Source organism: Malaya genurostris, chromosome 2 (assembly GCF_030247185.1).
Source record: "Malaya genurostris strain Urasoe2022 chromosome 2, Malgen_1.1, whole genome shotgun sequence".
NCBI lineage: Eukaryota > Metazoa > Arthropoda > Insecta > Diptera > Culicidae > Malaya > Malaya genurostris.
In genome coordinates, this window is record NC_080571.1 from 44,797,674 (window position 1) to 44,812,960 (window position 15,287).

Genomic DNA, 15,287 nt, shown 5'->3' on the forward strand with positions numbered 1-15,287 from the left:
CCGAAAATACTGTATATAGGGTATTAAAACTCTAAGATGGAATTTACTTCGATTTATCGGAGACGGTTAGACCAATTTTACAAATTTAGATTCGAGTACATTCCAGTCTCTTTTCATGCCTTTTTTTAACGTGAATATGTCTTACTTTACTATGTGGCGCTATTTCGAAGTTTACTATATGGGATAATGGTAAGTTTTTCATCGTGAATATATTTTATTGTATCTAACCTATTAACAAAAATTGTGCTATATGCCATCGGAAATATGATCAGCATGTTATGATAAAATTTTCAGTTGTATGACGTAGCCACAAATCAAAATTGAAGTTGGCTAAAATGAATGGTATCGACGAATATCAAAGAGGAAGACTCATGACGAGTGTTTCCCTTTCTCATACTCGCGACGACGGTTTCGACATAGTAAGAGGCATTTGCGTTGCCTACTGGGTAGGTATAAAACGGTTATTTTTGATATATTTCGTTCATTCTAGCCTGCGCAGTTAGCTGAGCAGTAAGTAAAGTAAGTTCTGTTCCAAATTTCTGAATATAGTTGCAGGTTCAGAATTCAGTTCCAGATACATTCAGTTTCGAATTGAGAAGGAATATTCCGGATGCTAACATCCACCAAGCTATCATCTTTATCATATAAGACCATTAAGGAAACTACAAGGTTGTGTACATGACACGACCGACTGTGATGACATTAAATATGCAGTAATGCAAACTTTAACGAAATTGTATTAATTTTAGAGGTTAAAAAAAAAAAGGAATAACATTCTTCACCCGATATTTCTACTGATCTGTAAAACAGCTCTAGTTAAAATGTTTATATTTTTGAATAGCGCATGGGTTATTAAAAAAGATTATTTATACTATTTCGCTGGAGTTGTTATCGTCCTTTAAAAGGGCACTGCTTTAATCTCTGATATTACCCACCCGCCTTTTTTATACGGATTTTATGCGACTTTTATTACGAATTTTCAAAGTTCTAACTTCCTAATTTATGACTGTAAAAAATTAGTTGGCTATTTCGATACCGGAAATAGTAGTCAAAGATTCTAAAATGAAGCTTGAAAAATCTCAATTTCTCATATATTAGTAGATTAAAATGGGTTTTGTTCAATTATCTATTTCTTTGTATAAGTAAGGGTTCTTTATCGGAGGTGTTTATTAGAGTCTTAATTGGTTGTATAAGAAATGGGTCATTGTCGGAATTTCGCAAAGCGGTGGTTGTATGATGATGATGGTCCCACCTCATACTCCTACAAAGGTGTGAGCAGAACAAGTTATCTAAATGATAATTAATATTTTTGCACATATCTTAACCAGTAAACAAAAGAAACCGATCTGATTAATCTAGCAGGTATAAATTCTTCTTCAAAAGAACGACTGACCACAAAATAACATTCAAATATTTCGGATTTACTATCCAGGGTTAATCAAGAAAATTTCCAACCCGGGAAGATCCTTGATCACATCAGGAATCGAACCCGATATCTTTACCAGTATCAGACAGTAATTCACCTGGCCCCTCCCGCCGGACCAGTTCATTGCTACACACATCAGCTACGATGGAGTAACGAGACTGCGGATGAGCAGAGCCAAGCCCAATTCCATCAACAACTGTCGATCCCAATTAGTTTCCCGAATCTGATCCCTAAATTAATAATCAAACCTTGCGATCAAGGTCAAGAGCAAACTTAACACACCGAATGCTTAGGCTCTTCGGCCAGTCCTTTTCGCTTTCCAAATAGTCACTACCTGCTTCGCGCACGAGGCTCAAACGTTTGTAGACTGCTCATTATTTTTAACTCTCCAACAAACTAAAAATCCATCATCATCATACCGAACATAGTAACTTAATACGTCTCACAATAATATATACAAACAAAAAGAAAATACAATCTTCGTAATACGTAAAAAAAATCTGAAAAATTTGATCTAACTAACTATTTGCTTACAAAGCGGACTTTATGTGTGAAATACATAACTTTTTGAACTCAACCAATATCGTTGCGCGTTTGATTTCTCTTGGCATCGAATTGAAAAAACTTATTCCCTTGTACAATAATGAGTTTTACGATCTGGCTAACAAAAAGCTTGGTGTTCTAGCATCAGATGCGTTTCTAGTATTGTACCTATGCAAATCAGTTCCCCTTTCAATTCTATCACACCAATATCGAGGCAGCATGCCATTTAAGATCTTGAAAATATATACCATGGTTAAGTAGTAAATTCTCTGTTTCGCTGTAAGCGTTCAGTAGAAAATCTGAGGAGGTATATCTACTACATTTTAGAATTAATCTCATGATCTTATTTCGCAGTCGCTGTAATCTCAAGATTTGTGTGTTATTAGCAAGAAACAGAATGGATGGGCAAAAGTCAATGTGTGGTGAAATGACTGTTTTATACAAAAGCATCTTACTATGGATCGATAGGTCATTTCTCAAACGACACAATATACCGTACTTTTTGGCAATCTTCTTGATGACGTTATTAATATGAGATTTGAATGTTAACTTTTCATCTATTACGACTCCAAGAAACTTCATTTCTCTAACGCGATGAATAGTTTCACCATCAATTTCCACATTGGCGTCATGACCGGTGCTAACAGAAGAAATAACCATATATTTAGTTTTCGCGACGTTTAGTTTCAGTTGTTTAAATTTTAACCATCGAGCCAGCGAACTTAGATCCTTGTTTAAATGTGCAACAGCTTCATTGAAATCCCTAGCCGTAATTAACAGAACAGTATCGTCTGCAAACAAATTTATATCACAGAAACGTAAGACTCGCTTCATATCATTAATATACATAATAAATAGAATAGGACTTAACACGCTTCCCCGAGGCACACCAAGTGAATTACCGAGGGAACTAGACACTGCATCGTTAAAAGCAGTCTTTTGAAATCTACCACATAAATAGTTTTCAAACGATTCGTGTGCCATTCTCACGATGCCAAAAAGCCGTAATGTCTGCAATAATAAAGGTCTTGAAATTGTTTCAAAGGCTCTCTTCAGATCCAAGAACACAGCAAAAGTACTCGCTTTGGCTTCGAGATTTTCTCCTTCCATTTTACCAATACTAGGTTCAAAGCGGTTTCACAAGAGTAATAGCAATTTAGCACGTTAAATAATGTCCTTACGTGAACTTTGAGCTAAGCGGTGGCCAAAGTTTGAAAAATTTCGATCCCGAAAAACCATCCCAAATCATAATTTATTTTATTTATTTACTTTAAATCTTAGGAATGCGTGAAACGTCGAGAATTGGAATTATCTCGGAAAATAGAAAATATCGACTCTGGAAACAGAAAATTTGCCAAGGTTGGAGACTAAAATTGCTGCTATTAATGAAATTGATTGCTATTTATAAAATATTCAAACGGCTCTCAGATCATCAGGAACCATGATTTTGAATTGGTATTCAAATTCTAGTTTCATCTCAATTCAAATCCCAGAGACGTTTAAAAAAAATGCTACTTTAAATCGGATCTCGACGTTTCTTGCCTTTTTAAAGACATTTAGCTCAATTTTGTCTTTAAACCAACCAACCATGATTTATGCAGTATCAATTTGATCAAGTTGCTCAAAATGAGTTGCACAGATTCACAAATATAGAGCCATTGGACATAATCACCCCGATTCTGAATTTCGTTCGAACAGGATTATTTCGATCGAGTTTTCCATACAATACGAAGTAATTCGATTCGAACGAAATTCAGAATCGGGATGAATATTAAAGTAATTTCTGCCAAAAACCGATGAAATATTCAATTGAATCGATTCGTTGATTGTATTAGATAGTAAGTTAGTTTATTAGTTCCTTTCCTCTATTCCACACTACAAGTTACAACTTTTCCTACAAGAATTGCGAAAACGAACTGAAGTGTCACCACTTGTGATTGAGCACCCAACCTAAATCGTAACAATTTAATTTAGCGAATTTTAAAAATTTAGACCATAACTTTTTTCACACCCTCGTATTTAAAAGATGGTTTAAGGTCAAGCGCGAGTGACGCTGACGATCGGCCGTAGGAAGCACCGACCACGGCGAAAGTTGTCCCCACACAAAAACCCACATCTGTCTACTAGGTTTACTCGTTTTGCACAATTCACTCGAAAGTAGATGAATACTGATTCATTGTCATGTGTGTTGTCACACTAAAAGTCGCAATACACTTATGAAACTCGGCTATGTTTTATCCCAACTGCGATTCCGTTTACGTTTCAAATCGCATGTCTCAGCTTCACTTAACAGACACTTAACAAACAAAAAAAAATGTTTTATTTAGAGTAAAATCACAAAAAAAAGAAAATACTCAAAATGTTCATATCAATTTATATATCCCGCAAATATGTGTATGAGTCATTTGACAAGCAATCGAATATTGCAGATGCCTAAGCGATAAAACGTTTTTTTAGCCGTGGTGGAAAGTTTCGGTATCAAATCGTAAAACCGTAAAAAATTCGTACGTGCGATGTAATCAAGCTGTAGTTATTTTTCACACTCGTTTTATCTCTCGTACACAGGAAACATAAAAGCGAACTCACAATGTTTGAAAATACTTCCGTAATTCACTGCGATGCTTCGGTTCAAGTTGCATTGTTGGGCACTGATGAGTCGAAGACGAAACGCATGGGATTAAACTAATTTCGAACAACCTGAACGAACATGTAGAAGAACGCAGGTAACGGTTTTAATAACAATCAGTTTACCCTTATCTCTGAATCGTTTCTCTACAGTTCCTACTCAGCGATTTCAATGATAAGCATGTCAAATCTGTTCTATTGATTGTGCAGAAAATGGACCATTATGAAATTTGCAGTATAGGATAGTGACAGTTGGAAGAGAATGTAAATAAGGTTTCTCATTCTATCGGTTGTTTACGACGGATATCAAAATCACTCAACGCAGCACCATTGGGAAACTAAAGTTGCCTATCGAAAAACCAGTTTATTCGGCTTTTTAAACGATTTTTTCTTACACAAAATGACGGCTCACGGCAACGCCAACGAATTCCGCAGAGTGAAATTCATACGAAAAAGAAAACCATTCTGTTATGAATTCATTAAAACCGCATCTGGTTGTGCTCTAATGGCATCATTTTCAGCACAGCAGTCCGACGTGGTCAACACTATTTCGACACTATCAAGATGACAATTTTGATCAATCACCTGAGCCAAACGAAAATAGAAAACGTCGGCAAAAATTCCATTTGAACAATTCCGAATTAATCGCCGGGGAACGGAACCGAATGCACGCAAGGTTCTACAACCATTCATTTTGTTTTCGCAGTCGAATTTTGAAATCCGTTTCTATCGAATCGAATCGAACATTTTCCAATTCTAGGATAGTTAACGTTTGGTAGTAACTAGTTTCGGTAGTTTTTTTTTGCTTGCTTGATTCACACACAACAGATCCGTCGACCATATAAGCATCTACATTCACCGTAATTATTTACTGCATAAAAGCAATTTCCAATCATTGACCGCTTGCTTGCTTCTCCGTCGGTCATATATACACAATCTATTTTCGTACGCAACACACTGCAGTATTGTAAACCCTTCTCCGGTTTCCATAGCTTAAGCGCATTTCCAAATCTGTACAATTCACTCACTTCTTGCCTTATTTTTTTTTTGTTTTTTTCCCGATCGGAATCTGAACACAAGTGCTTCGCAGGTAGCGGAGAAACACGCAATGTAAACATTTGACTGGGTCTTATCGCACTGTTTATGTTGATTGGTAGTAATGTACAGTTTTAAAGGCTCAGCAGGCTTGGAAACTTTGATCGTGTCGTAGCATCACACGGCGATTTAAGGATTTGTTTTTTTTTTTTCGAGTACTAGATATCAAAACTAGGTTCCCAAACAACATGCTCTGAAAAATTCCTGACTTCACTCATCTTAATTTCATATAAACCGAGATGCTTACGAGACACCTATATGAAAATGTATTGGCAAACAGGACTGTGTGGTTGTCCGAACACCAATCCATGTTTGTTGATCTCTTGTACTGACGGTAGCAGTTACCAATATCTTCAAGTCTTTTCAACACGCCCGAGAGAAACGACCCCGTAAGGGTTTGACTATCGACGTGTACTCAGCATCCAGCAGTGCAGCAATATGAAATGTATGTTACGGGGAGCATTAACTGTACTTTACAAAACCAAGCACTACACACCAGAGATCACACCGTCAGTGAAAAGATACCACTTCTGTCGATGATATTCGGAAAAAAATGATTTTCTGCGGACAATAACTGCCATGTTCGTGGTCCGGGCGGAATACGGTCAGCATATAATTTTACTGCTAGCATATAATTTTACTGCATTGTTCCAATGCGTATTGCGGCGAATTGATGCTCATTTTTTAGTACACTGATACACCGAGTACTTCATGAAGCATTTTTTTTATTTCTGCAAAATCGACGACTGTTCGTTTTGGCAGCCATTGATGTCGGACTGTCGGAAGGTTAACCTCCAAATGGTCGGATCTAAATATTCGCTTTCACCGGGATATTTTCGCGAAATGCTGTCACTTGACATCCACTACGTCATCCCATGCATCACGGTTCGTGATTCAGAGGGCAATGGGCAAGTACGACGAGATCGAGGTGAAATTATCGATTTTCCTCGTCTGCCAACGGGATGAACGGAATAATTATTCACTGATTGTTAATTTCTTGCACAATCTCACGATGATAAAAGTCCATTTCTTGGGTGCCACCTAAGCAAAAGCACCCCGGCGGTGGACTTATGATTCAGTCATCCATTCAGCAGCCTCCATGAGCCATTGCACCGACAAGGCGTAGCGATTCGTGTCCACCCAAAAAAGGTATTCCATGGAGCACCAAATGGAAAACAGATAACGATACATTACTTTTCGCTCCGTTTGATTTCATTGAACCAATCATGGGGCGATTTCATCTCCCTGCAACTACCGTCGAAGAACACCATTAAGTTTAGTCAACTGCAGAACTGTCTCGAATACCGAAAACACTTTTCTTCCCGAATCGCGAACCGACTCTTCCGCTGAAGACATCTACATAGAGACTAAGCTGCGTAGTGGGACGTGTCGAGTCGTCGTCATGCTGAGCTCACCACGACTTTCGCGGATGGGTTGTGGTGATAGTATAAGAGCGAGTGAGGCGAATTTTCAGTATCAAAACAAATCTGCCGATAAAACTCGTTTTACAAAATCGATTCCCGAATGATGCTGTTTTACTTGAACAAACTTGTAACAAGTAAATTGAGCAATGAAACAATTTAAAAAGAACAAAAAGTCAACATCGCACGATGCTCGAATTCTATTTCACTAACACTAGCGTTTTCATAATCAATCCATTAGTTGAAAACACCGAGTGGGCATACGCTTTGACTAAAGGGAAGCCTTTTTCAATGACTTACCGTGGATTCAACTCGGACATTTTGGAATTATTTTCACTTTCAAATTATCACCACTAGCAATTAGATGTGGGTGCTTCAAATAAGCAAGCGAAATCAACTTCAACAAACGATGCAAAGCTACAATCTTACATTTTCATTAGAATTCAACATTTAAAGTTCTTCGCATTTCTTTTATGAGACACACTTCTTTCGCGTTGACTATGTAAGAATCTTCTTTTCCTCTTTTTTCCGTTGATACCCACTATTAAGGAACGCCATGGAAAATGGAACTTTTGCTAGCACCCACTCAAAAAAAATCACATCATACACTGATAGAAGTACACACGACAGACTCAAGTGAAGTGAACCATTAATTTGACGTTCGGTTATTATAAAACCTATTCCATGCTGTTTCAAATGCAAATTTTATTGCTTCTACACTAAGTTAAGATACGAAATTTTCGATAATTTGAAACATGTTCTTTAATTTATTGTGTTTAACACATGTTTTACACTCAAACAATAATAACATCACAGTTATCTGAATATTTTAGACTTTACATTTTCACACAGAAAAATATTATGGTAACAGCACAGACTAACAGACAGGACACTCAAATTTGATTCTTCAATCATTTTAACGGTCATTTCGAATATTCCATTATTTGGGACAGTACTCACATGTGTCATGATGGCGCCACGTTACCCTATCAAAAACATGATGAATGTCATCTAGACTGTCTTTATTTTTTTCATTTACCAACAGAGTTGCCATTCATACAGAATTACCTGTAATGTATTGATTTGTATACGTCCATGCGAATTTCATGCAGGATACAGATTTAATACATATTGCCAAAGATAAACTGAAGATTACAATGTTCCATACGTTTCATTGAAAAATGTTGGGTCAGTAATCGTGAACCAGTTGGTTCAGTAATAATGTAATTTTATTGACCCTCCGTTAACAAGCGTCGACTAGTTCCGACAAAATGCCATGGAAACAATACAAGTTAGAAAGGAAGCACACATATGTTTACATTCAGCATATAATGATTTCTTGCCACAACTGATGCTTCATGGGATGAGGCTATAACAAACTAAATAAATTCTAGACAATGGTTCTAAGTAGTTTTCACTTTCTTATTCTAAGAATCACTGATATAAAGCGAAATTTCTCAATATCGTTCATACTGTAACTTGATATTTTTCCAAACATAAACAATCATTGTCATAGTTACGACGCATCTAGTGATCAGACACTTGTTGTTTTGCTTCAAAATACTCAAATTGACAGTGAACCGAGCTCATCGAGGGGTCCTATTCAAATGATACCTAAGAAATCGCAGACTACTCTATCTTGAGTTTATCTTTGATATTGCCTAAACTATATACATAATTGCGCCTACTTCTCATCCTCCAACTCAATAAAAAATCGAACCCGTTTTGCTACAATATTTACTTGCTTCTGGTCTGCCGCCACTTAATTTCGGGTGAAAACTACCAACACAATAAAAAATAGTCTAGATGAACAAATTTGAGTCGAATAAATGGTTACCCTCCAACATCAAGAAAAAGTTGAATATATTATCAACGTAATCCAATAAATCATTGTGACGATTCATTTTCAAATATTTTGATGAAATCAGGCATCCCTGCAAGCAGCTGATCGGTGTTGACAAACGAGGGGAAACCAACTAGTAAAAAAACTTTTACATAACACAAGGGGTGTACAGATAGTAAATAGTTCGCGCAGTACAATATAGGTGGAACTAGTGCATCACGAAAAATTATTTTTATTAGAATTTACTCATACTGTCATGTCTGTTAGTCTGTGGTAACAGTTACCATATGGGAGGTTAGATTAACCATACGAATGTGATGGTTTTGAGAGCACAATAAAATCAGATGGTGTTAACAATATGCTAGCTCACTTTTACTATGAATGGTTTTGGTTCTAGAATAGTAATATTGAACTCCATATTGGATGAATAACTACTAGAATTGGAATGTTCAGCCAAACCATGTTAACATCTTATTTTTACATTGTACTTATAGTTTAAACAAGTGCCATATTATTTTTGATATTTCACTTCTGGTTCTTTCGAAACACGGAACTATGGTTATTTTGACAATAGTGAAGATCATTCAAACATGTAAAATGTTCAAAAGTTATATTAATTAAAATTTTGATACAAGAATAACACAGAAAACATTAAAACCTGCCATATTTTCCTTTCTCTAGCCTGATGAAAAGTCTGATTCTGAGCCAATTTTTGAATATTCTAGCAATAAATTTACCTTCACTTGTTAGCGCAAGAGTTTGTTTTATGATCCCTGTAGGGAATCAAAATCACTAACTCGTTGCTCTTTTTTGTTTTAATATTTCCTTTTTGTTTCTGTTATAAAATCGATCGTATAATAAACCAGAAGGGTTTTTTACCACAACCAAAATCAACCAAGCCCAATTGCGCACTATTACAAAATTTAACAATTTTTAAAGATATCGTAACGACGGAATATGAAATCTGTCGCTGTCATTAAGTTTTATGTGACACTAAAACAAGCAAACGCGTTGATTGACAATTTGTATATTCGCACTGAGAAAATACATAGTCGGTTGAAAAATACCATACGACGATGTTCTTTCTACATAAATTATGTTGATATGAGCAATATGTATAGTGCTTTCAAACTTGACAATCTCTATCCAACTATATGTTTATTCATGGTAACATGATCATATTCTGAAAAAGAACTTACTCACATGGTAGTCATAAACTCATAACTATATCACTTCTCAACTTTATGGTGACCGAAAGTTCAATTTCATCTTACTTGTAAATATCATTGGGACTTTTTTGTTCTTATTTTAATGATTGTCAGCATTACCACTCCAGAAAAGTCATTAAGACAAATAGTATAGTCAAGTTGTAGATTTTTTGTTCTAGTTTCTGTTACAATACAGATGGTAAATAATCTGATATCATGGTCGTTACTCTTATTAGAGTGCATAGTTGAAATGACCATGAGGAACAGGTTGCGGTTACTGTAATGTTTTTCTGAGTGTAGGTTTGAATGGACTTGGTATTCAGAAGCTGTTTAATGCATAACTAGGGATGTCGGAAATTTCGAATTACTCGATTATTTAATAATCGAGTATAATTTTGATAATATAAATTATAATTTTGATAATATAATGGCTCCGAAACGCAAGCAAGAGGCAACACCTCCTCGTCAGCGGCACGACATAATCGGTTGTAATTTATTCGATTGTCTAGGTTATTAATCGATTACTCGATTATTCATTCGATTATTACTATGGGAATTTTTTAACTATTCGATTAGCTCAATAATCGAATATTAGTTTTAAGCTAATCGATTAAATATTACTCGTTTATCTGGGTTATTAATCGATTACTCGATCGATATTACGACATCCCTATGCATAATCCAGTAAGTTGCGTGTTTCATAAATCAAATGTGGGGACATTCGCCCCGGGCGCAACTATTTTAGGGGGCAGTAAAGTAATCCTTGGGACCTTTTTTTGTTCGCCCAAGTCAGCTTTCCGGAGAAGAAGTTTTTATTTTGCTCACTAAACCAACGTTGGGGCGCAAATCTCTTACTTTGCCCCAGGCGCCAATTTTCCTCGGTAGACCACTGATCTAGGATTTTCGATTCGTTTGTCACCATCTAATATCAAGGTTGGGAATTAATTTGACATTATTTTAACAAAATTGCTTGTCAGATTCGTCTAAAAAAATACAAGTTATATAGCTATTTGAAAGAACGTCAAAAATCCGAAAGCCCCATCTTCAACTTTAAGAATTCTATAACTACTATAAATTATCTATATGTTCCGCCTCTGTTTGTGAATGGAGATTCTAATGTACACGACAAGTGCCATCGGTGATTTGTTCGTTATGTTCGGTACTTGTTATCGTGTAACGTTCAATGCGTTCAGTTGGGCGTTTTCGACACATCAGATGTGAAACTTTCTACCACCCGCACAGATTTAGGGACTTTTGTTTCTCTCGTGATCTAGCTCTAAATCGATTCTACCGAATTCGCTGATGTTTTTCTCTGGAATCTATGAGAAATAATAGTAAAATATTATTTTAGTTGTAACCAAGGATGGCTTTTATCGTATCAAAGAACGCTCTCTAGCAACTCTTCACACGATTCAATCAGTGCCATCAAAGAGAGACGGATATCATCGCAGCAACAAAAAAAACGGCGTGAAACGTAGAATGGACACCAATGCGAGAGCGAATTTCTCTCGATGACCTGTCTGAGAATCAAAAGTTAGCTCGCTTCTGTGGGATTTCTCTCTGAAGCAACAAACGGTCGCTTATTCTCGTTTCGCGATCCGATTTTGTACGGGCAGTGGATAATTGCGATAGAATCATTTTACTATTGCTGCTTATTCTAACTATGTGCATATAATCTTTATATAAGTTGGCTATAAAATGTATGTGAATACTCCACACAAGGGTTTTAAAATATTGCAACCTAGTATGAGAATCATCATGTCGAATCATCGATTCGATTTTCTGCGATTGTCAACTTGCGATTCTCTCTTGGTAAATTTCACACATAACCGATCATTATCAGACTGTAATTTTTTTAAGGACCGTGAAAAACTCAGAGTATGAAGTGGAGAGAAGAAATGTAGAAAAATTCTTTCGCACGGTTCATGCATTGAGAGATACGAGTTCTTGTAGCATCTTCTACCGGATTGAAAATGTTGTATGTAATATAGATAAATATCGAGCAGCTTCTGTCAAATTATCGGAAATCACCAACACTGGTTGTAACCAAGGGGTTTTACCTTTATATATATATATATATATATATATATATATATATATATATATATATATATATATATATATATATATATATATATATATATATATATATATATATATATATATATATAAAATAGGTATAAAATTCGCTCAAACTTTAGAAAATTTTTCCGAGGGCCGAATGTCATATACCAATCGATTCAGCTCGACTAACTGGGCAAATGTCCGTGTGTGTGTATGTGTGTGTGTCTGTATGTGTGTTGTCAACTAAGAGGTCGAGATCTCAGAGATGGCTGGACCGATTTTGATTGTGTAATCGACTTTTTCCCCTATTCCAGCAGTAGAAGTTTTGAGCGCTGTCTGGCAAAGAAATGCTTGGGAGCAACATAAAACCTGTATATTTGTATTCTGTGTACAGCATGATATTTTGCCTCGGACTGATTATAGCACGGTTCGTTTTTGGCAACATAATCGTTCGAATATGCCATATGTAAACCAGATGATGGCAGAATTTACGAGTTGAAAGGAATTCCATAATTATATTGATTTAAACTACTTACAGCAATAAATTCTGGAAGAACATAACAGCCATATACCATTCGAATCAGTTCGTCGAGATCACCAAATGCGTGTGTGACAAATAATTTCACTCAATCTTTTCGGAGATGACTCAACCGTTTTCTACGAACTCAGATTCATATGAAAAGTCGTATACTCCCAAACAAGGTTCCTGAATTATGTTTGGTTCCGGCCTCTGGTTCCGGAACTACAGGATTATATGTAAAACGAAATTAAAACTGTGTAACTTATTTTTCTCGTAGATGGCTGAACCGATCTAAGATTCAAATGAAATCTAATGGCGTTTTTCATTGAAAAACACTGGTGGCGTGGATTGCTCTGGTTTTGCACTTTCGAGCAGAAATGGCAATGAAACACCGTCAAAATGTTGCATTTCTGCTCGAAAGTGCAAAACCAGAGTAATCCACGCCACCAGTGTTTTTCAATGAAAAACGGCATAATGTCATGAATCATCTAAGATTCAAATGAAAAGTTTTAAGATTCTATAAAACATCTTGTTTTTCAGTCAGATCCAACTGCCGGTTTCGGAGATAGTATAAAAATGTCTATTTCACATAAATTAATCTGGTTTATCGGGTTAGCAGATTTGGATAGTCGATAATCAAATAAACTTATTTCATTTTTAGTGGTAATCAGTTTTCGATTCGGATTTAATTCGCACTACGATTTCTCAAAGATGTCTACATTGATTTTTAAACATTTTGAAACAAATGTAAACTATACAGCTACTCAGGTGCTCAATCGTTTTCTTAACAAAAAAAAAGCCAAATCGAATTTCAGAAACAAAAGTTCAAATTTAAATAAATCCAATTTTATCCAATTCTGACTTCCGATTCTGGAATTGTAGGATGATGAATTTTTAAAATTCAAAGCGATATAGAAGATGACAATCCCAAAAAGCTTTAAAGTTGGACTCAAAAATATTGCAATTTATTCGTCATATGGCCATACGAATCGGTTTGGGTTATGCTGGTTTCTGAATACCGGCTCTGGAAGTACCTTAAATTACCCTAAACTCTAAAGTGGAAATTACTTCGACATATCATGGAATGTTTAATCGATTGTTACACTTTTAGATTCACATTCGATCCGATTTGCAGTATCGACATTACAGAGTAATGAGTGATTAAAATATCAAATTGCCACTTAAAACGACGGACATTAGAATAATGTAATGAAAACTGAAACACCGAAGAATATTCATGAAAAAAAAACATGCGGATTGATAAAAAAAAGTTATTATCTCACTGCTAGGTGGATTAAGCACCTTTTTCACATACAGTCTGTTACATAAGAGCGAGGTCACGGTTGTGAGAAAATGAAAAGACTCAATTTGAAAATACTTTTGAATATTGTTTAATTAGATCAAAAACTCACATGCAAATAGGTACATTAATAGCAAGTTCAATCCCCTTCAGCGTTATCAATGGCTCGACATCTTCGAGGCAAACTTTAATCAAGATTTTGCTCGTATTCGTCTGAAAACGACCACCTAACTTTGTGAACTCGGCGAACAAGCTGCTTCAAATTGTGTAGTCGGTTCTTCCCAAGCTTCATCTTTATTTGATCGCAAACGTCACGACACTATTTTGCTCTTTCCACAAAATTGCTAAGCAGACGTAAAGTTTCTGCTATTTACAGAACACTTTTTTGTTTTGCAACGGAGTGCAATGTCTTTTAACAAAATTTACTGAACATATTTCCGATGTTATGAAGAAAAAAATATGTTATTGCGTTAAGTAAAACAAAGGATATTCACGATTGAATTCTACCCATTCTTGTGCAGAGTAAATTTTGAAAAGGTGTAAAACGTATATGCGCGTAAGGTGCATCAATATCACAAAGCATATTATACAGCTGATAAAATAATATTACCCAATTCAGCTTCAATATCATTCGCAGAAGTAGCAGGAGCAAAGGTTACGGCTACACCAATTCAAACGCGTCATTCGAATACTGCAGCTGTTGTGTGTTTGAGACATGCAAAATGCTGCGCTTCAGTTACTTCTATAAATCAAATTCATGTTAAATAACGTCCTATTAGGTTTGATCTAAATAGTGCAGTGTAATCAACCAGCTGTAATTAAAACAGCCTTTTGTCGCTATAATTACTATCAGAGATGGTATTTCACCAGAGTGATACACGCTGGAGTCAGATTCTTGTCCACACCGAGGATGCAAAAAACGAAGCACCGCACAAAGAGGAAAGCGCACTTCTTCTCAGTGTCGAATAGACAGCATTTGAGTGTGTGCTTGTGGTTAAAGCAGCTGGTGCGAGTGAAACACATTCTCTTCGCATGAATCGCTCACACGCGCTCTCGTCTAAATACACCCAAGTGACCACTGGCGCGTGATGGTGAGCGAACACTTCTGTGAACTACAATTAATAGAGAGTAGATCTGGCGTTGCTATGAAAAATTTGCAAGGAAAACCGAAGATTTTACGATAAATTGTTTTATTTTGCTGATTTTGCGTGTCCACGCTTCTTCTACGCAAACCATACAGCA

General features: G+C 36.0%; 1 protein-coding gene across 3 annotated transcripts in view; it reads right to left on the reverse strand.

Moving 5' to 3' along the window:
* Positions 1–7,618, reverse strand: part of LOC131433032 (titin-like) — a 28,753-nt gene extending 21,135 nt beyond the window's left edge. The window contains exon 1 of one of the 3 annotated variants that reach the window (XM_058599759.1): positions 7,411–7,618. In XM_058599759.1, coding sequence (XP_058455742.1) covers positions 7,411–7,430 — 20 coding nt within the window. In that variant the 5' untranslated portion in view covers positions 7,431–7,618. Of the gene's footprint in view, positions 1–5,179; positions 5,551–6,883; positions 7,063–7,410 lie in introns of those variants that run through there. The other 2 variants (XM_058599757.1, XM_058599758.1) reach the window with 2 other exon arrangements.
* Positions 7,619–15,287: the final 7,669 nt, after the last annotated feature.